Here is a 20,638-nt window from a genome sequence, read left to right as displayed (position 1 = left end):
AATAACTAATTCCAATTAGTGCCCCCAATAAACCTCACTTCTGTTTCACAGATATAAATGTTCTTCTGCATAGAAGCATATTTCCTTCTGACTAAACTCTGAACCTAAGGTTATGAAGAAAATGGTTCAAGACTTTGGCCAGAAACATACATGGACCCAGATAACATCTTTGAAGTTTAAGGGAGTAAGAATCAATTCTGATGGCACTCTAAAAACTGTCCAAGATTCTACCAAGATGGGCTAATTCCATCTCATTCTGAGGGCAATCATTATGCCATGTTACTTTTGGAATAAAGATATTAACAAATTAGTACAAACTGGAATGCAAAATATACTGATATTCTTTCTACATTGTACAAATTCTCTGTGGATACCAAATTTAAATGGATGGTCTAAACAGAAGTCAAAAAGAATATAAAAGTTCATTACTTACATCTGGCCACAATTCCAGCAACAATTGGTATTCGGGTTTCATTTTCTCCTAATTTAGATCTCAGAAAAGCACTTAATTGATCATAGCAGGTGAAATAAATAACTGTGGCAGGAACTGCCATCACTCTGATAGAAACAAAATTTTTTTCAAAATTATCAAAAGGTCTCAAACATACTATTGAATTAAATTCAAATATTACTATAAGCTAAAAAATTTTTTTTCTTTTTTGTTTTGTTTTGTTTTTGTGGTGTTGGGGATTGAGCCCATGCCCTTGTGCATATGAGGCAAACACTTTACCAACTAAGCTAAATCCCCAACCCAAAATCTTTTATTTTGGATAAGCTAAAAAACAACAAATCAGCCCATGAGATAAATTTTTCTTTTATGTACAAAATTATTAGCATTTAATTTAGCAATAAAAAGTTATAAGATTGGTATCTGCCCTCCTCTAGTTGTGAAGTTCCAATACTATGGCATCAAATAAATGCTATGTAAGATAAATTATAATATGTAGCATTAAGTAAGTGCTATGTTACCAAACTCAGATAATATAAATTATATTACCTCAGGTCAAAAATAGGGAAATAAAATTAGAACACTTGTCCTTTTCCTCAACTTTTTTGATCTGTTTCTGGTCTCCCAGATATGATTTCCCAATTAACATTTACCTTAATATGAGAATCACTGCAATAAGATGTTGTTGAACAACAGTAAGATATTTTTGAACTATGGAAATATATCACTCCTGCTTACAACAAGAAATAAACTACAATTAACATTACCAGAATTAATGTTTTGAGGAAATTCTAATGACCCATTCTTCTAAATGAAAATATAAAAAGGGAATTATTAAATTCACATACAATGTTGTGTGCATTGTCATGTCAGAAATATTAATGCAATAAGAAACCAGTCTATGCTTTATGTTTATGGTTTAACAGACCTAGTTTGGAATGCTTTAATAACCATTCCCCCCTAACCCCACCCCTCATACTGGAGATTAAACCCAGACGCACTTTACCCCAAGCCATATCCCCTGCCCTTTCTTTCTTTCTTTCTTTTTTTTTTTTTTTGATTCAGGTTGTCACTCACTAAGTTGTTTAGGGTCTCACTAATTTGCTGGGGCTGGCCTGGAACTTGCAATCCTCTTGCCTCAGACTCCTGAGTTTCTGGAGTTACAGGTATGTGCCACCACGCCTGGAGGAATGCTTTAATATTCTATGGTGAAGTTTGAAGCTAAGAATTTGGAGTAGGACTGAAATAGTGCTCTTAGATCTACCACTAACTTTATAATCTTAGGCATTAAAATAAATGCCTCAAAATTGATTCTATACAAAGGATAGAAATTTTTAGAAATAAATGAGGCAGAGAAAGCCAAGGTATTTTATTTTGGAATTTTTACATTCAGATCTACTAGTTTATCATATTCATATAATTGCTAGTAAGTAGAATTACCTGGAGGAAATATACACATAATACAGTATACCTCACAGTTTTGGTAAAATAAAATCAAATAAACACTAAATTATTTTTTTCCCTCTGGTTCTGGGAATTGAACCCAGAGATACTTTACTATGAGTGACATTCCTAGCCCCTTTGATTTTTTATTTTGAGACAGGGTCTTGCTAAATTGTCAAGGGTAGACTCAAACTTGTGATCTTCTTGCCTCAACCTTATGAATGGCTGGGATTAAAAGCATGTGCCATTGTACCTAGCCTAAATTATTTCTGAACATAAAGAAAAAAATTATGCTAACACAGCAGGTCTGGTTGCTTGAATCTTCTATAATTATCTTTAAGAGGTCCTGTTTGCATGCTGAGCTTTGACTAACTCATGGGAATTTAGCCACTGGAATATTCAGTATGATAATACTTTCTAGATGTCTAAAGCTCTAAACCAACTAATCCAAGTGGATTTGTGCAAACAATGTAACATATGTGAAACATCTATTTTCCCTCTGGGGATCTGAAGTTTAGCTAATCATAACTGGTCACAAAGACAGAATGTACCTACATGACCAACAACCAGTTAATGCTGTACACTGTGAAATCCGAGTTTCCCAAGGCAGAAACACTTTACACACTTCAGTGAGTTACTGGAAGAAAAATGTGTTCTGTACAACTTGTTTTTTTCCCTCTTACCAATTCTGCTTGTATCCTTTAGCTGTAATAAACCATATTCATAAGTGTAACTCTCCCTTAGGTCCTGTGAGCCCTTCCAGCACATCATCAAATGTGTGGATAGTTGTGAGACTCAAAGAACAATGCTTCAGAAAATTAAATTTATTATAGTTTGGATCTGAAATGTCCACCAAAGGCTCATCTGTAGAAGGACTGATTCCCAGATGACAGTGCTATTGGGATGTGACACAAACTTTTTTAAAGTTAACTCAATGGCAGCATGCCTTTTACATTTTGTCCCTGAACCATTCCTCTCTTTCTCTCTCTATGCTTCCTGGCTGTCATGAGGGGAACAAGTGTCTTCCACCATGCCCTTCTGCTGTAGTGCTCTGCCTTGTCTCAGGTCCAAAGCCACAGAACTAACCAACCATAGACTGAAACCTCTGAAATGGTGTGCCCAAATAAATCTTTCCTCCTTTAAACTGTTTTTCTCAGATATTTTGTCACAGAAATAAAAAGTTAACTAACACAGAGTTCTAATATTAAAAATACAAGACTTTGTTTAACCATGGAAATTGTAAGATTAAATAACCATCAGAAAAAAATATTAAATTTCAACTTACAGAGTAGGAGGAAGGCCGCTCCACAGGGATTTAATGCCTTCATTTCTAATGATTTTAAAAAAGGCATCCTAAAATTAAAATAGAAAAAAAATTAGTCAAAATATATCCCTAAACCTGATACATAGAAATGTATAGTGATAATTTATTGGTAATTTGATTCTTTCAAGCATTTATTTCTCAAATATGAGCTCCATGGATTTATAGCTGTCCATTCTTTTAAAAAATAGAATTTCAATGCAAGTACACAAATGCAAGGATAGTGAAGAATTTCTGGATAACAGTTCTTACAAAATAAAATCTATATTACTCAGATCTGGATTTTTCTACTTAGGGCTTAGAAACAAAGGTTTGGAAACATTATTATAAGAAAATAAGTAGAGTAACGATGGCAGAGAATTGGTAAGATAAACCCTCTTCACCAAGTATGAAATCTGAAAAAGTATTATTAAAGCCCACTTTTTGAAGACTCTGGAGAGGAGCTCTAAGTAGTTAGAAGCTGAAGGAAGTCTGCTGTTAACAGACAAACTCTTAAAACTTAATAATAAAAATTAAACATTGGCAAAGGATTAAAACACACATATCTCCAAAGAAGATACACAAACAGCTAATAATTGTATGAAAAAAAATGTTGAAGAACATTGATCATTATGAAATGCAAAGCAAAACCACAATAAGATTGGAACCATCATATATTCTGATGGGAAAATAAAATAATGAAGCTACTTTAGAAAAGGTCTGGCATAGTGTCAAAAGATTAAGTGTAGAGGTACCATATAAACCAACAATACCAACTCTAAGTATATATTCAAGAGAAATTAAAACACATGTTCATACAAAAAATTGAATATTCAGAAAGTAATGATTCATTCTCCAAAGTGGGAACCAAATGTCTAGCAACTGATGAACAGAAAAATAAAATATGGCATATTCAAACAATAATGTTATTTAGGAATAAAAAGTAAATACTCATACATGCCATAACATTTACAAGACTTAAAATACTGTGGTGAGGAAAAAAAAATAGCTAGTCACAAAGGACTGCATATTTTCCCAGGAAAGGGGAAGCTCAGGAAAATAGAAAACTTTAGACAGAAGCCACTCCATTCTAACCAAACACCACAGAAAAACCTGTGGCACCACCTACCCATACCACCAAAGGCCGATAGGTAGCCTATTCTATCCCTGTGAAGGCTGCAATGAGGCACTGTAACACCATTATTTGTGTGGTGTCATAGGTCAATAGGGAGCTGAAACTTTGCCCCACCAGATCAATTATAAGTTCCCCCACTCTCACTAGGGTGGAGTCAGTGGAAGAGTAGTGGAGAGTCAGGACTTTCACCATCACCCAGCAGTAATGAGACGAGTCCACCACAGAATTAGTGGAAACTACATGGGGAGCCAAAATCCTTATCCTTGCCTAATAGTAAAGAGATCTTCTCTCAAAACTGTGTGCCAATGGAGACTGAGCAGGAAACTGGGACTTGTAGCTTGACCCAGCATTAACAAGGTGGTATCTTCCTTTTGTGGAAGCAGTGTCAGTCAGTTAACAAAGAAGATCAAGGACTTAGGCATTAGAACAGAGACCCTGCACCTAATAGAAGAAAAAGTAGGCCCAAATCTCTGTCATGTTGGCTTAGGAACTGACTTCCTTAACAAGACTCCTAAAACACAAGAAGTAAAATCAAGAATCAATAAATGGAATAGAATCAAACTAAAAAGCTTCTTTATAGCAAAGGAAACAATCAAGAATATGAAGAGAGAGCCTACAGAATGGGAGAAAATATTTACCACTTGCACCTCAGATAGAGCCTTAATCTCCAGGATTTATAAAGAACTCAAAGAACTTAACACCAAAAAACAAATAACCCAATCAATAATGGGCAAAAGAACTGAACAGATACTTCACAGAAGAAATACAATCGATCAACAAATAGGTGAAAAAAATGTTCAACATCTCTAGCAATTAGAGAAATGAAATTAAAACTATGCTGACATTTCATCTCACTCCAGTCAGAATGGCAATCATCAAGAATACAAGCAACAATAAATGTTGGCAATGATGTGGGGAAAAAGGTACACTCATACTTGCTGGTGGGACTGCAAATTGGTGCAACCACTCTGGAAAGCAGTATGGAGATTCCTCAGAAAATTTGGAATGGAACCATCATTTGACCCAGTTATCCCACTCCTCAGTTTATATCTAAAGAACTTAAAAATCAGTGTACTATTGTGACACAGGCACATCAATGTTTACAGCAGCTCAATTCATAATAGCTAAACTATGGAACCAACATAGGTGCCCTTCAACAGATGAATGGGTTAATAAAATGTGGTATATATACACAATGAAATATTACTCAGCCTTAAAGAAGAATGAAATTATGGTATTTGCTGGTAAATGGATGGAGCTGAAGACTATCATGCTAAGCAAAATAAGTCAATCCTAAAGAACCAAAGACCAAATATTTTTTCTGATATGAATATACTAATTCACAATAAGGAGGCAGTGCTAGGGAAGAATAGAGGTACTATGCACTAGACAGAGGAAAGTGAAGGAAGCGGGTATGGGGGTAGGAAAGTAGAATGAATTGGACATTATTACCCTGTGTGCATATATGAATACATGACCAGTGTGATTCTCTACATCATGTACAACCAGAAGAATGAGAAATTATACTCCATTTATGTATAATGTGCCAAAATGAACTCTATTGTCATGTATAACTAATTAGAACAAATTTTTTAAAAAGAAAAAATCAGTTTAAAATAGAATGTTTAGGCCATATGTGGTTGCACATGCCTGTAATCCCAGCAGCTTGGGAGGCAGAGACAGAGGATCATGTGTTCAAAGCCAGCCTCAGCAATTAAGTGAGGTGCTAAGCAACTCAGTGAGATCCTATCTCTAATAAATTACAAAAAATAGGGCTAGGGATGTTGCTCAGTGATTGAGTGCCCCTGAGTTCAATCCCTGGTACCACCCCCCACACACAAAAAAAAAATGTAATAAAAGTGACACTTAAAAAAATAAAATAGAATGTTTAAATGAGATTCAGAATTAAATAAGCAAACACTCAAAATGTCCAGATTTTACTAAAAAATCATTCACTGTTCTAAGAAAATGGAAGATGTTAAACTAAATGCAGGGAGACAATAAATAAATACCAACACTGAACAAGATGTTCTAATTTTATCTGACAGTGATTCAAAGAAGCCAACCAAAAAACACTGAATGATATTTATGAACATATCTGAAATGAATGAAAAATTGGAATGTGCAGAAAAGAAATATGTACCTGAAAGCACTAGAGATCAAATGGAATTCTAAAAAGTGTAACAGAGGAAGGCAAGAGAACTACCAGTATTAGAAAACAGAACAAATAAATAAATAAATGGAAGAGATAGGCTCTTAAATATCTATAATAGCATTAATATAATTGGTCTATCAACTAAAAGATGAAAACTGACAGTAGACTTAGATATACATTATCTATAAGAAATCTGCTTCAATTAGAATGATATAGGCAGGTTAAAAATGAAAGACTCAACACAGTTAAGATGTCATTTCTCTCTAAATTGATAAATTGGTTTGGTATAAGTTCTATGAAAATTTTAGGAAGACTGTTTTTTTATGTCTTCAAACAAGATTATCCTAAAATATATATGGAAAGAAAAAGAAACTTTGGGAATAGCTAAAATAAACCTGAAAAAGAAACAGGAATGAAGTGGGAAGGCGGGGGATGTGGTTCAGTGGTAGAGCACTCGCCTAGCATGTTTGGGGCCCTGCATTTCATCCCGAGCACTGGGAGGGAAAAAAAAAAAAGAAGGTGGGAAGAATAATTTTACCCGATTTCAAGTTATTACAGAGCTACAGTAATTAAGACTGTGTTGTATGAATAAAGTGACAGACATTATCAGTCAACAGAACAGAATCGAGAACCCAGAAATAGATACAGCTCAAAATGTTCAACATAAATGTATATAAAGGCATAAAAAACAACTTGATGGGTGAAAAAAAACAAACGCAGCTGAACATCCACAGGTAGCAGCAACAGCAACAAACAATCTTCAACTTCAGTCTCATACGTTAAATAGAAACAACTCAAAATGCATTGAAGGCTTAAATATACAGCTGTAAACTTTTAGGGGAAAACAAAGGAGAAAACTGTCAGAGTCTAAAGGCAGGTAAAAAGTGCTGAGAATGATTTATAAAAGGAAAAACTATAAATTGGATTTCATCAAAATTAAAACTTGGGGCTGGGGTTGTGGTAGAGCGCTTGTCTAGCATGTGTGAGATGCTGGGTTTGATCCTCAGTACCACATAAAAATAAAAAAAATATTGTGTCCAACTACAACTAAAAAAAAAATGAAAAACTTACTGTGTGAAAGATCATGTTAATAAGATGAAAAAACAACTCAGAGAATGGGGAAAAATATTTTTAAACCACACATCCCCAAAAGGACCAGTGTCTAGATTATATAACCAACTCTCAAAATTCAATAGTAAAAATACAAACAATTTAATTAGAAAGTGGGCAAATAACATAAAGATCCATTTCACTGAATAGAATGGCAAATAAGCATGAGATGTTCAACATCATTAGTCACCAGAGAAGTGCAAATTTAAACTACAATGAGATATTATTATGCATGTATAATAATTGCTATAATACAAATAGTGATAACACTAGATGCTAGTGAAAACACAAGGGAACCAGATCACTTACATGTTGCTGATGGGAATGTTAAATGGTAGAGCTACTTTAGAAAAAACATGCTGGCAGTTATGTTAAGCTCTCAATATGCAATTACCATGTGCACTCAGCAAATGAAGATTTTCTTATAACACACACACACACACAAACACAAACTGTATATGAATTTTTGTAGCAGCTTTATTCATAATAGCTAAAAACTGGATATGGCACATCAAAACCACTGAATAGAACAGAGCAATAAAAAGGAACAAATAATTGATACATATAATAACCTGGATGAATTTCCAGATAATTATGCTAAGTGAAAAGTGACTACCCCAGAATTCATTTGTTATGATTCTATTTATAAAACATTTTTGAAATGTCAACATCTTATAAACTGAAACAAATTAGTGTTACCAGGGGTTAATGAGTGGGAGAGAGCACAGGAAAATGTAGAATAAGGAAGAATCCTTATAGTGGTGGAATTATTCTTTTTATTTTTTAAAATTAGAACAATGTTAATATCTTGGTTGTGATTGTTGCTAGTTTGGTAAGATTTTGTTGTCATTGTGGGTGGGAATCTGGGAAAAGCATCCTTGAGATCTGTCTTGTATATTTTTCTTAAAATTACATCTGATCTACCATTATCTTAAAACAAAAGTCTAATTTTTAAAAAGTTACCTCCTCTTTTTTCTACATAAAAAGTATGAACCAATGAAAGTTAACAGAGTTATAAAGGAAAAAAGTACTTCCCTTTTCCTACTTTAATATAATGGACTTATTACTTCCCTGCAATGAGAAAAATTTTCATATATAAGAATAAATATAAAAATAGAAAATATACAGTAATTCCAAATAATATAATCTCCTTACCAATGTCCCCTGAAAATTTCCTGGCTTCTTATACCATGCTTTGTTGCCTCCCTCTTCACAGACACACATATGATCCATGAGTCCATTACTATATACAAAACATTTTCCTAACAAAGAAGATTCCAGGGGTCAACAATTATTTCACATAACCAAGTTGAAAGTACAATGAGGTGACTAGAAAATTATGGAAAAAGAAATAACCTTAAAAAAGAAAAATAACTATCTCTTCTTTCTAGAATGAAACATACATAATTAATTCAATTTGTTAAATGATATAGTTTTAAATTCACAGCTGTGCAACGTAATGGAGTAAATTAGTGGGTTTTGTGTTTTGGGGACTGTAGTAAGAAATGTACACAGAAACACAATCTTTTAAATTATATGAGGTAATGAAGAAGAAAGAATGAGGAGGAAAATCTGTTTTGAAAACATGGTTCATGTCTCCTCTATTTGTCCAGAAGAAAACTGTAGTATGCCAATGAAATTCAAGGCAAAAAAATAAAAAATAAAAATAAAGTGGAGACTAAATGTTCATCTCAATGTAAATAGTGGTATGTGTTGTCCTTTTCTCTGTACTTGTACTGCTCAATATAGATGTCTGCCAGTTCCTACCTAATTTACCACAACTTTTGCTAATACCAATTCTTTCTCATTTATTAGTCTCACTCCTGCTGCCAAAATTGTCTTCTCTGTTCAATATGTATATAATTCTGTGAGTTTCATCAATATGTAAGTCTGAGAATCTCCTTCTGCTCTTAAGGCTTTCTTTAATGTGTAAGAAATTACCTTCCTAGCCTCTTCCTATAATCTACCTAATCCTTTTTCATTCATCTGAAATATGATTGATTTTAATTCCATCTCACTACTATGCATTCAACAGGGAAGCATTTATATCTAAGCCAATTTTTTTCAGTCTAGTCTGTTTTCTGCTATTTAAATATATTTGAAATGCTGCTATTTTAATAAACATTTAAATGATTGATCTTGGAATTGCTACTCTTGCCCAGCTTGTAAAAATATATAATTATTCATATGAAATTTCACAGAAATGACTGTCCAAAAATAAACCAACCTGCCTGATAAAATAATGAATTTCCGATCACTAGATTTAAGTAACAATTGGATAGTTGTCATGAATGTTCTAGAATAAGTATAACTCTTGAACAAAGGAAGAATTTAGAGTCTAAGTTCCCTTATAATTCTGTTCTTACATGAGAGGCACATATTCAAATATATAATAATCCCTCTGCTCTTAATTGGTAAGTCCAAAAGAGTGTTTCATGTTTTTCTGCCTAGACCTCATCATGTACTACAAAATGGCCAAAAATGTTTGTGAATACAGAATAAATTTTAAAAAAGAATTATTCAAATGAAAATGAATTCAGTAACATTGAAAAATTAAACAACATTATCAGGATAACTCTCACACATACCTTTGGGGAATGGGGTATGCTGGGCTTGGAGTCGAATTTTAATAACATCCAGGGGTGTTACTATGAAGGTACATAAAAATTTCAATTAGCAAGTGATACCTATAAATTGTACAAAGATTTTACAAAAACCACAATATACATCCATGCATACTTTTCCTCATGGCTATATAATGAATAAGGTTATTTATCTTAAGTACTCTTGAATGTAACATTCTAACTTTTGCCCTTGAATTTTGTTCAAAGAGCATAAGTGAAAAGACAGGCAGCACTTCTCTAAAAAGTATTAAATTATTATTTATAATATATCTACAATTACATTAGCATTAAAAATAAAATACTAGTGTTTATAGGAAAATGTGTTATCTAAGGTAAAGAATAAAAGTTTCTAAAAATCTGTTTAAATATTTAAAAATAACTTTGTTTTACAATAGTCAGTAATCAAACCTTGATAGTCTTCCTAATCTGTTAAATTTATCTGTATCAAATAAAAGCTACAGGAAATGAAAATTGGAATATCTAACCATAAATCATCTTTAACACAGGTTGTGTCATCTTATTTGGAACAGCATGGCAAAGGCAAATTTGCATGTCATATTTTATCCAAGTAGGAAAAAATATCAAGTATAGTTCCAAGAAAACTATCCCTCATCAGAGTTAGAAAATCAGACAATTTCTAAGGCCTTTAACATCCTAAAATTCTGACCTGAAGATACATCATAGAGCAATTACTTGTTATCTTATTTAAAATAAACTAGCCAATCATTAAATGCTAAACTATCGACACTGTCATTTGGCCATGTCTTTTTAAGAAACAAAAATGTGATCCAGAGAAATTTAAGAAATTCACTAGTAATGTAGGCAAAGTAAAACATTGTTTTGTCACTACTATAAAATTTGTTCACCTTCTGTTTTATTCAATATGCTAATATTTAATTCTATCTTTGTAATTTTCAGAGATAATAATCTGAAAAGTTTAATGTTGATAGGGAACTCCCAAGAACTCCTCTTATAAACCCGTAATTTGAGATGAAAAAATGAAGTCTAGAGAGAAGTAGGTACTGTCCCTAAGTAAGAATCCTAAGAATGGCGAAGCAAGAATTAAAATTCAAGTATCTTGATTTTCTGACTTGTTAACTTTTCATGTTATCAATCTGATAAAAGAATATCATTAGCATCATGGAAACACTGATTCAAAGTCACATAATAAACATCAGTAGCACAATTTTACCCATTAGTGATGTCAATATTGCTCCAGTACAGGAGGCAAGAATTTGCTGAAAAGGTGTCACTTTCACAGTCTGTGAGCTCCCTTTTTCAGGATCCATATTTTTAACTAATTGAAGAAAAGTCCTGTTAAAGAAAAGCAAAATAAAAAAAGGTTAATGGAAAAACCTTAAAAATTGACAACTCAAAGTTAAACTATAAGAACAATGATCAGAATTTATATCGAAACACATTTTTAACCACCATCAAAAGTAAATACAGGGCTGGGGTTGTGGCTCAGCAGTAGAGTGCTCGCCTAGCATGCACAAGGCACTGGGTTTGATCCTCAGCACCACATAAATGTAAAATAAAGATATTGTATCCACCTAAAGCTTAAGAATAAATATTTTTTTAAAAAAGTAAATACATAAGTTCGCTTATAAAAGGTACCTTACAACTGCCATTAGTAGAACATGTCCTCTGATCTTACAAACATGATAATATACTTCAGGCTAAGTTATGTGAGCAGCCTCACATTTATAAGATAGCTAAGAGAGAGCCAGACACAGATGTTGACCACTTGCCAGAATGAAGGCAACAGACTAACAAGTCATGGAATCTGTCAAGTTAGCGTCATAAACTCTACTCAGTCCTTTTCTAATCTAGTACAGAGTAGCACTATTTTATTGCACAATGAAAGTTGCAATTAGGTACAAAATAAAATAAAAACATATAACTTTAATCAAAAACATTGTTACAAAAAGTTGATGACAAAAGCAATAATTATTTTTTAAAAGTTGGATAATATAAAAAGTATAAAATTCACTTGCAAACTCACTAATCAAAAATCATCACTAGCAAGAGTGTCAGCTTTCCAAATTTTAACTTATATATCCACATGTATATGTGTGTGTGTGTATATGTGTGTGTGTAAATATACATGTGCACACAGATTATATATCCAACTAAAAGTATTAATCCAACATGTATACAAATTCATATATTTGTGTATGTGTCCCTTTTTCTGAAAAATAAAAACGGGGTAAGCCAGGTCTGGTGATGCAATCCTATAATCCCAGCGGCTAGGATGGCTGAGGCAAGAGGATTACAAGTTCAAAGTCAGCCTCAGCAACTTAGCAAGGCTTTACATAACTCTGTGAGACCATGTCTCTAAATAAAATATAAAAAGGGACACTGGAGATGTGGCTCAGTGATTGAGTGCCCCTGGTTTCAATCTCCAGTACCAAAACAACAACAACAAAATAAAAATAAGTTATTATTATTCATGTTTGTTTTTTAACCTGCTGTGACAATTATATTGTGTCAATATAGATTCATATAACTTTTACTGATTGCACAGTGTTTAATTATATTTAAAGAATCTCATCTTTTAGACACTTAGGTTGTTGCCAATTTCTTAACTGTAAAACATTCTGACACGATATCCTTATCCACACAACTTTTTATAGTCTTCCTACAATTACCCTAGGAGAGAAAGTAAGATTGTTGGGCTGACCCATTTAAAAATTTGATAAAAATGGCCAAAATCCTTTCCAGAAAAGTTAGAATAATATATACTTCCACTGGTGTTACACAAGTTCCTAGTGATCCACTTCTTCACAAACTCTTACATAGTATATATCATTAACTTTCTCTGAGCCATTCAAAAGTAGATTGCATACACCATGCTCATTTACTCTAAATACAACAATATATTCTCTTATATTATCAAAGTATAATAAACAATTTCAAGAAATTTAATTTTGACACAACACAGTTCATATTTCAGTTTTGTCAATTATATTAATAACATCCTTTATAAAAATGAATGGTAATTTTATTTTTTCAGACTTTCATTATTTATCTACCTGGTTTAAGTCTTTTCCTCAATTCTGTGCTCCCGTATTTTATTGTTTGTAACATCAGTAGCTGGAAACCTGAAAAAAAAAAGGTAAGAGATTATCTTTTTACATAAAGGGATATTACATCTGAAGGAAAGAGAATGTACAGAAACAAAGCTGGGGGGTGGCTTAATGGTAGAGCCCTCCAAAATGCAAGCATTAAAGTTATGAAAAGGATTTTTACAAAAATGTCATGTTATCCTAATTAATATACTCTTATTTAAAAACAACCACTCTAGAACTTGAACACAGCGACCAACCTAAGCATCATGTATAGTAGAACTAGATTTTTTAACGCAAAATTAAAGACAGCATCATCTAGTATTTTTTGAGGGGGGTGGAAAAACCTCCTCTAATCTAAATTTAAACGAGCTTCTGATCTAACTACCAATTCCCAGGAAATTCAGAGACTAGAGTAACAAGGCAACAGATGCCACAAAATAGCACATACCACAACAGTAGTAGTATTCTAACCTACAGGCCTCTTGACTTGGTTTCTTCAAGTCAAAGTAAGGTGGGAAAAAGGTGGCAGCAGAGGGAAAACTGTTAAAGCCTCATGGTTTCAACAAATTTTTAAAACCCAATTTGAGGGGTTGGGGTTGTGGCTCAGTGGTAGAGCGCTTGCCTAGCATGTGTGAGGCACTGGGTTCAATTCTCAGCACCACATAAAAATAAATGTATTTTAAAAAAAAAACAATTTTGGGGTAACTAGAGAAATCTGAACATGGGTTGTTAGATAACACTAATTTGATATTAGTTAATATTTTTAAATTATTGATCTTTTTGTGGTGATAATGATACTATCATTATGTAGAAACTATCCCCCCACCACCACCCCACCACCACAATCAGTGATTGAACCCAGGGACTTAACCATGCTAGATACAGAGGTCCCCAGCCCTTTTGAGACAAGAGTTAACTGGGCTGACCTCAGACTCCTAAGTAGTCAAGATTGTAGGGATTCACCACCAGATTTGGCTGTATTTTGTAGTTTTGATAATAGCTATTCAAACTGGGTAGACAGTATCTCATTGTCATTTTGATTTGCACATCCCTGATAAGTGTTATTTAGTACTTTTACATATATTTGGTTAGCTACTTGTATATCTTTTTTGAGAAATGTCTTTTCAGATCTGGGAGCTTTTGTTGTTGTTTTTCTTTTTTGGTGCTAGTGATTGAACCCAGGGCTTTCCACATGCTAAGCAAGGATTCTACCACTGAACTATGCCATAACCCCCATTTGCTCCATTTTTCTTTTCAAATAGTTTTTTAGTTGTATATGAACACAATATCTTTATTGTTTATTTTTATGTGATGCTGGGGATCAAATGCATGCTAGGCAAGCGTTCTACCATTAAGCCACAACCCAGCCCTCTTTTCTTTTTCTTTACTTTGTGGTGTTGTTTTGTTACTGGGGATTGAACCCAGAAGCACTTTACCACTGACCTACATCCCCAACCCTTTTTATTTTTTCGAGACAGAGTCTTGCTAAGTTGTGAGGCTGGCCTTGAACCTGCAATCAACCTCCCCAATAGCTAGGATTACCAGACTTGTGCCATTGTGTTCAGCCAATTTGCTCATTTTTAGTTGTTCCTTGCATATTCTGGTTAAATCTCTTACTAGATGAATAGTTGGCAAATTTTTTTTTCCCATTCTGTAGGTTGTCTCTCAACTGCTGTTTCCTTTGCTGTGCAGAAGCTGTTTTGCTTGATATAAACCCTTCTGTCAATGTTTGCTTTGTTGCCCGTGACTCTGAGGTCATTACCTGCCAAAGTTTTACCAGATCAATGGCTTGAAGTATTTCCCCTTTGCTTTCATCTAGTACTTCATGTCCTACATTTAAGTATTGGATCCATTTTAAGTTGATTTTTGTATATTATATGGTCAGAGATAGGGGTCTGGTTTCATTCTGCTGTATATGGATACCCAATTTCCACAGCACAATTTATTTAAAAGACTGTTCTCCCTCTAATGTGTGTATACTTCTCTTCATAGAATCCTCTCACTTCCTTGGTTAAACTTATTCCTAAGTATTTCATTCTTTTCATAGCATTGTAATCAGAGTGCCTTCTATATTTTTTCATCAAGTGCATTTTGAGGTACAGAAAGACTACTTTCACTTTACTTCATTTTGCTGAATTTGTTCCACTGGTAAGTTTTATGGTAGAGTCTAGTTCTTCTATATTTAAGATCATGTCATTTGCAGAAAGGGACCTTTCCAATTTGGATGCCCTTTATTAGTTAGGACTTCTAGTACTACAATGAATAAAATCAATGAAAGTGGGCATTCTTATCTTGTTCCTTATCTTAGAGAAACACTTTCAACTTTTTTTCAGTTTGTTAGTTGTGGGTTTGTCAATATAACCTTAATTGTGTTGATATATAATTGTTCTGTCTCTAATTTGTTGACAAGAGCTTGTGCCACAGTCTGGCTGGGCACCAAATAACCAAGCCACCACAAAGCCTTGTAGATTCAAACAGCAACTCTTTATTCCCGAACTCTCACCGACACTCTACTCACACTACCTCAGAATACACTGCCTCCACAGGGCTGTGCGTACCAATTCTCTCAGAACCCCGCGAGAACTCAAAAGGAACTCCAAAGGAGCGGGCACCTGAGGCAGCAGGATACGCCCTAATCCCAGCAGGATCCGCCCTAATCCTGGAGCCACCCTATTCCCAGCAGGATCCACCCTAAACCCGGAGCCACCCTAATCCCTGAGCAGGGTCACCTTTCAACCCAAAATGCCATGCGTCATTCCTACTTGGCTATGGCCCTCAGCATCTCCCCCCTTCTGTTTAATTAAACAACAAGCAATGTGGCTTAGGGACCGTGCCTGTTAGGTTGTCCAATTCAACATATGGTCCTTACTTGTCATCGAATGAGCTGACCTCTAGGCGTCAGCCTCCTGTCTTAGGTTGGTACCACTGCAATTGGATCATACCCGTCACTGACTACTGGTCCAGCATACAGCCATACTTGTGGATAGGCCTATGCACCAGTGGGGGGGTGAGGTTCTTTGCCTCACCTCTGTTGGCCCCCAAATTTAGACCATCACTAGTAGAAGGGAGGAGGATACAGAAATGCCACGACACCAAGCCAATGATGGCTCCTTTGGAAAAATTGTACCATCGGTGACACCATCAGCAAAGATATGCCAGCACTACCACAATTTGCTGCACCAACAGATAGTTCACAATGTATACAAGTGTACATAGTCCAGGCAAGTTCTGCAAGCAGTTCAAAGCGGAGGAGTCTATCAATATGTCCATTTCCTCCCAAAGTAAATCAACTCCTTGATTGAGCATTACTTGTTGAGTTATTATTCACTGATGCATCAGTTTATACAGTTTGTTGTGATAACTATCGAAGAAGCTGTAGTTTGGTTTTATCTTTGTCTTCACCGGCACTGGGATGAAGATAGGAATTCTGGCAATGATGCTAAAAAAAATATGTAACATTCCAACAGGTACTAAGAAAACAATTTTCTGAACAATTTACATTATCCTGAACAGAATTATTAAATATAATGAAAAGGAAAGGTGAAAGTAAACAAACAGATCTGTTAACCTCCTTATTTGTACACATATTAAAACAATCCTCAACAGCTGTTTACCCAATTTAAATTAAACCATTAAAATCACGTGAATAAAAAAAAAATTCGGATCCATTTTTTCATGAGCGCTCCTCATATATGATATATGGACATACGTACATACAAACAGGTCACTTAACTACTGAGCCACATTCCCAGCCTTTTTTATTTATTTTGAGAGGTCTCACTAAGTTGCTGGCCTCAAACTTGTAATCTTCTTGCCTCAGCCTCTTAAACTGCTGAGCTTACAGCTGGGTGCCATCACAAGGGGCAAATATTTAACATTTTAAGAAACTGATAAAATGTTTTTCAAGACAAGTATATTATTTTACATTCCCACCATCACATAAAGTTCCAGTTGCTTAACATTCTTCACTCTTGGTATGGTTAGTGTTAAAATTGTATACATTTGAAAAGTTGAAAATTGTTATCTCACTGAGGTATACTTTGTATTTTCTCAAGGAAATAATGTTATGTTTTTTCACATTTATTTGCTATCTATATGTATTCCTTGGAAAAACATCTATTCAAAACTTTTGCCCATTTTTAATAGGGATTGTTTATCTAATGTTGAGTTATAATAATTCTTTATATACATTATATGCTAGAATCCTTAACAGATATGCTTCACAAATATTTTCTCCCATTCTGTGGGCTCTTTTCACTTTCATGAAAGTATCCTTTGAGAGATGTTTTTGGTGCTATTGTTTACTTTCTTTACTTTTTTTAGTGCTGGGGAATGAAACCAGGGCTTCAAGCATACTAATGCTCTATACTAAGTGATATCCCCAAACTGAGACATATAAAAAGCTTTTAATTTTCATGAAATCCAACACATCTTTTTACCTACTTTTTTTTTTTTTTTGAGTCTTGTGCCCTTTCTAGAGAACAGGATAAGTGATAAAGTCACTTCCAAAATTAACATAGAAATGGTTGTGACTCCCTTAGTATTCTCCCTTTGCTGTGTCTTGCTTGCTCAGAAGAATCAAGCTGCTATGCTATGAACTGCCCATTTGGGCACCAGATAACAAACAGCATTGAATTGAGGCCTTCCAGTCCAAAAAGGAAACTGAATCCTGCGAACAACCACATTAATAAGTTTGGAAGCAGATCCATTCCAGGTTGACCCTTGGAATGAATGTAACCTCAGCAAATACCTGAAATGCATGATTGTGAGAGATTCCAGGTTTACCTAGCTCCGTTGTATCCAGATTCCTGATGCAAAACTGTGAAGTTATAAATATTTATTATTTCAAGCTAATATATTTTGGAGTAATTTGTTATACTGCAACAGATAGCATCTATTGAGATGATCATATGTTTTTTCCTTTTTAGTCTGGTTATATGGTGATTTAAACTGCTTGATTTGTGTATGTTTTACCATCCTTGCATTTCCAAGAAAAATTGGCTCATAGTATTCTATCCTTTTTGAATCAAATTGGTTTTGATTTGTTAAAGTTCTATTAAGAATTTTACAATCCACATTTATGAGAAATACTGGTCCACACTTTTTTTTTCATGGATAGAAAAAATTTATTAAGATGTGGGTTCTCCCCAACTTCATTTATAGATTCAATGTATTCCCAACAAAAATTCCAGAAAGTTATTTTGTGGATATCAACAAACTGATTCTAAAATTTAGATAGAAAGCCATAAGCAGAATAGCCAACACAATGTAATACTAAATAGAACAAAGAGGATTAATACTAACTTCAAGATAACTATAAAGCTATAGTTGTCAAGAGAGTGTGGTACTGACTAAAGAACACACACACAAACAGATGAGTGGAACAAAACAGATCCCAGAAATAGAATGATACAAATATATTTAATTGATCTTTGGCAAGGAAACAAAGATAATTCAGTGGAATAAAAATAGTCTTTTCAACAAATGGTGCTGGAACAAGTGGCACTGGTCCACAATTTTCTTCTATTGCCTGTGTCTTCTTTAAATTCTAGTTTGACAGAATTCACCAGTGACGCTGTCTGGGCCTAGCATTTTCTTATATTTAGGCTACTTATTTCCTCTTGTGTAAGTTTTGATAGTTGATGTACTTGAAGGAATTTGTTCATTTCACTTATTAAATTTATATGCATAAAGTTTCTTGTAGTATTACTTTATTGTTCTTTTAATAGCATTAAGCTTTGTGCATTATTTCTCCTGTTCTTTATATTGATTAAATTGTGTCTTCCTTTTTTTATCCTGATGAGTCTGGCTGAAGTTTATAAGTTTTATTTATCTTCTCAGATAGCCAATTTTCAGTCTTATTGTCTCAACTATATTCTGTTTTCTAGGCCATCATTTTCTCATGTCATCTTTATTATTTCTTTGTACAACCATCCCTCAGTATCTGTGGAGGATTCATTCCAGAACCACATCTCCCCTGTGGATACCAAAATCTGAGGATGCTCAAGTCTCTCATATAAAAAGACATAGCTTTTGGTATACAACCTATATACATACTCCCATACACTTTAAACCAGCTCTAGGTTACTTAAGATCTTTCTTCTTTTCTAATACAGGCTTTAGAATGCTATACATTTGCTGAGTACTACTTAAGCTCATCCCACAAATTTTGACATAATTTATCATTTCTATTCTGCCCAAAATTTTCAAATCAGTCATTCTATTACCATCCTTATTGGGTTTTGGTATATGTGCTATGTTAGTCTCATGAAATGCAACGGGGAATATTTTCTATCTTTCTGCTCTGGGAGTTTGTCCAAGGCTGGAATTATTCAATCCTTAAATATTTAAAATTAGTTATCTGTAATTTCACTTTGTTTTCAAAACAGATATTGCTTTAACATAATGCCCTAGCAAAAATAAATACACATATTGACAAGACCGTGGTTTTCCCTTCTCTAATGAAAGGAATAAGGGTCCCTTGGAGAAGCAGTTTATGCTAGGTCTAGGGCAAGAAAAATACAAGATGAGCCTGGAACATACAATATTGCTAAAAAGTAAGGAAGTGATTTATAAAGGTAAGATAACAAGTTGAAGGGCAAAGAAACCAAGAGGAAAGAGTTCCCAATGGACAAAGATAGAACAATTTGAACAACAAACTAAATAGTAGTTTTGAATTATAACCCATGACATGAAATCAATACTTATGAGAAGATACTGACATAAATAAATAATTTAAATTAAAAAACAGGGAGATGGAACTTTCTTCTTTACAAAAGAATTCTTATCAAAGTGTAAGAAATAAGAAATTGAAAATCACCTTAAGAACACCAAGTAGTGTGAAGAGAAACAAGATATTTGCATATCTCAAAGTATCTCCCCCAAGATATTAATTACAAAAATGATATTTATTAATTACAAAGGTATAAATACTATCTTCACAGTGCAAGCACTCAGCAGACATTACCTTAAAGACATGATCATGGTTAATGTAAGCAATAAGAAATGCTGACATCATGTACTAAGTGCAACAAGGTACTAAAAAGGATGTTTTTATTATATTCTTGTCCAAAATGCATTTTCTCTATCTAATCATGAGAAAATAGACAACCCCAAATTAAGGGACACCCAACAAAATAACTGACCAGTAGTTTTCAAGGTCATGACACACAAGAAAAGACTGAGGAACCTGCTGGGCACAGTGGTACATGCCTGTACTTCCAGTGGCTCAGGAGGCTGAAGCAGGAGGATTGCAAGTTAAAAGCCAGCCTTAGCAATTTAGTGAGACCCTAAGCAACTTAGCAAGACCATGTCTCAAAATTTTAAGAATATTTTAGAGAGGGCTGAGGATG

The 20,638-nt window shown here is 34.0% G+C and overlaps 1 protein-coding gene across 3 annotated transcripts in view; it reads right to left on the bottom strand.

Moving 5' to 3' along the window:
- The window catches only part of Slc25a40 (solute carrier family 25 member 40), a 50,475-nt gene that overhangs the window by 12,935 nt on the left and 16,902 nt on the right, over positions 1-20,638 (bottom strand). For all 3 annotated transcript variants that reach the window (XM_015502346.2, XM_048785450.1, XM_015502345.2), the window contains exons 2-7: positions 13,251-13,319; positions 11,408-11,529; positions 10,180-10,239; positions 8,747-8,853; positions 3,177-3,244; positions 434-558 (exon numbers count right to left, since the gene is read on the bottom strand). In XM_015502346.2, the coding sequence (XP_015357832.1) occupies positions 434-558; positions 3,177-3,244; positions 8,747-8,853; positions 10,180-10,239; positions 11,408-11,504 (457 nt within the window). In that variant the 5' untranslated portion in view covers positions 11,505-11,529; positions 13,251-13,319. The remainder of the gene's footprint in view (positions 1-433; positions 559-3,176; positions 3,245-8,746; positions 8,854-10,179; positions 10,240-11,407; positions 11,530-13,250; positions 13,320-20,638) is intronic.

This window comes from Marmota marmota, unplaced genomic scaffold (assembly GCF_001458135.2).
Source record: "Marmota marmota marmota unplaced genomic scaffold, marMar, whole genome shotgun sequence".
Classification (NCBI taxonomy): domain Eukaryota; kingdom Metazoa; phylum Chordata; class Mammalia; order Rodentia; family Sciuridae; genus Marmota; species Marmota marmota.
This window is presented reverse-complemented; position numbering and strand designations above follow the sequence as displayed.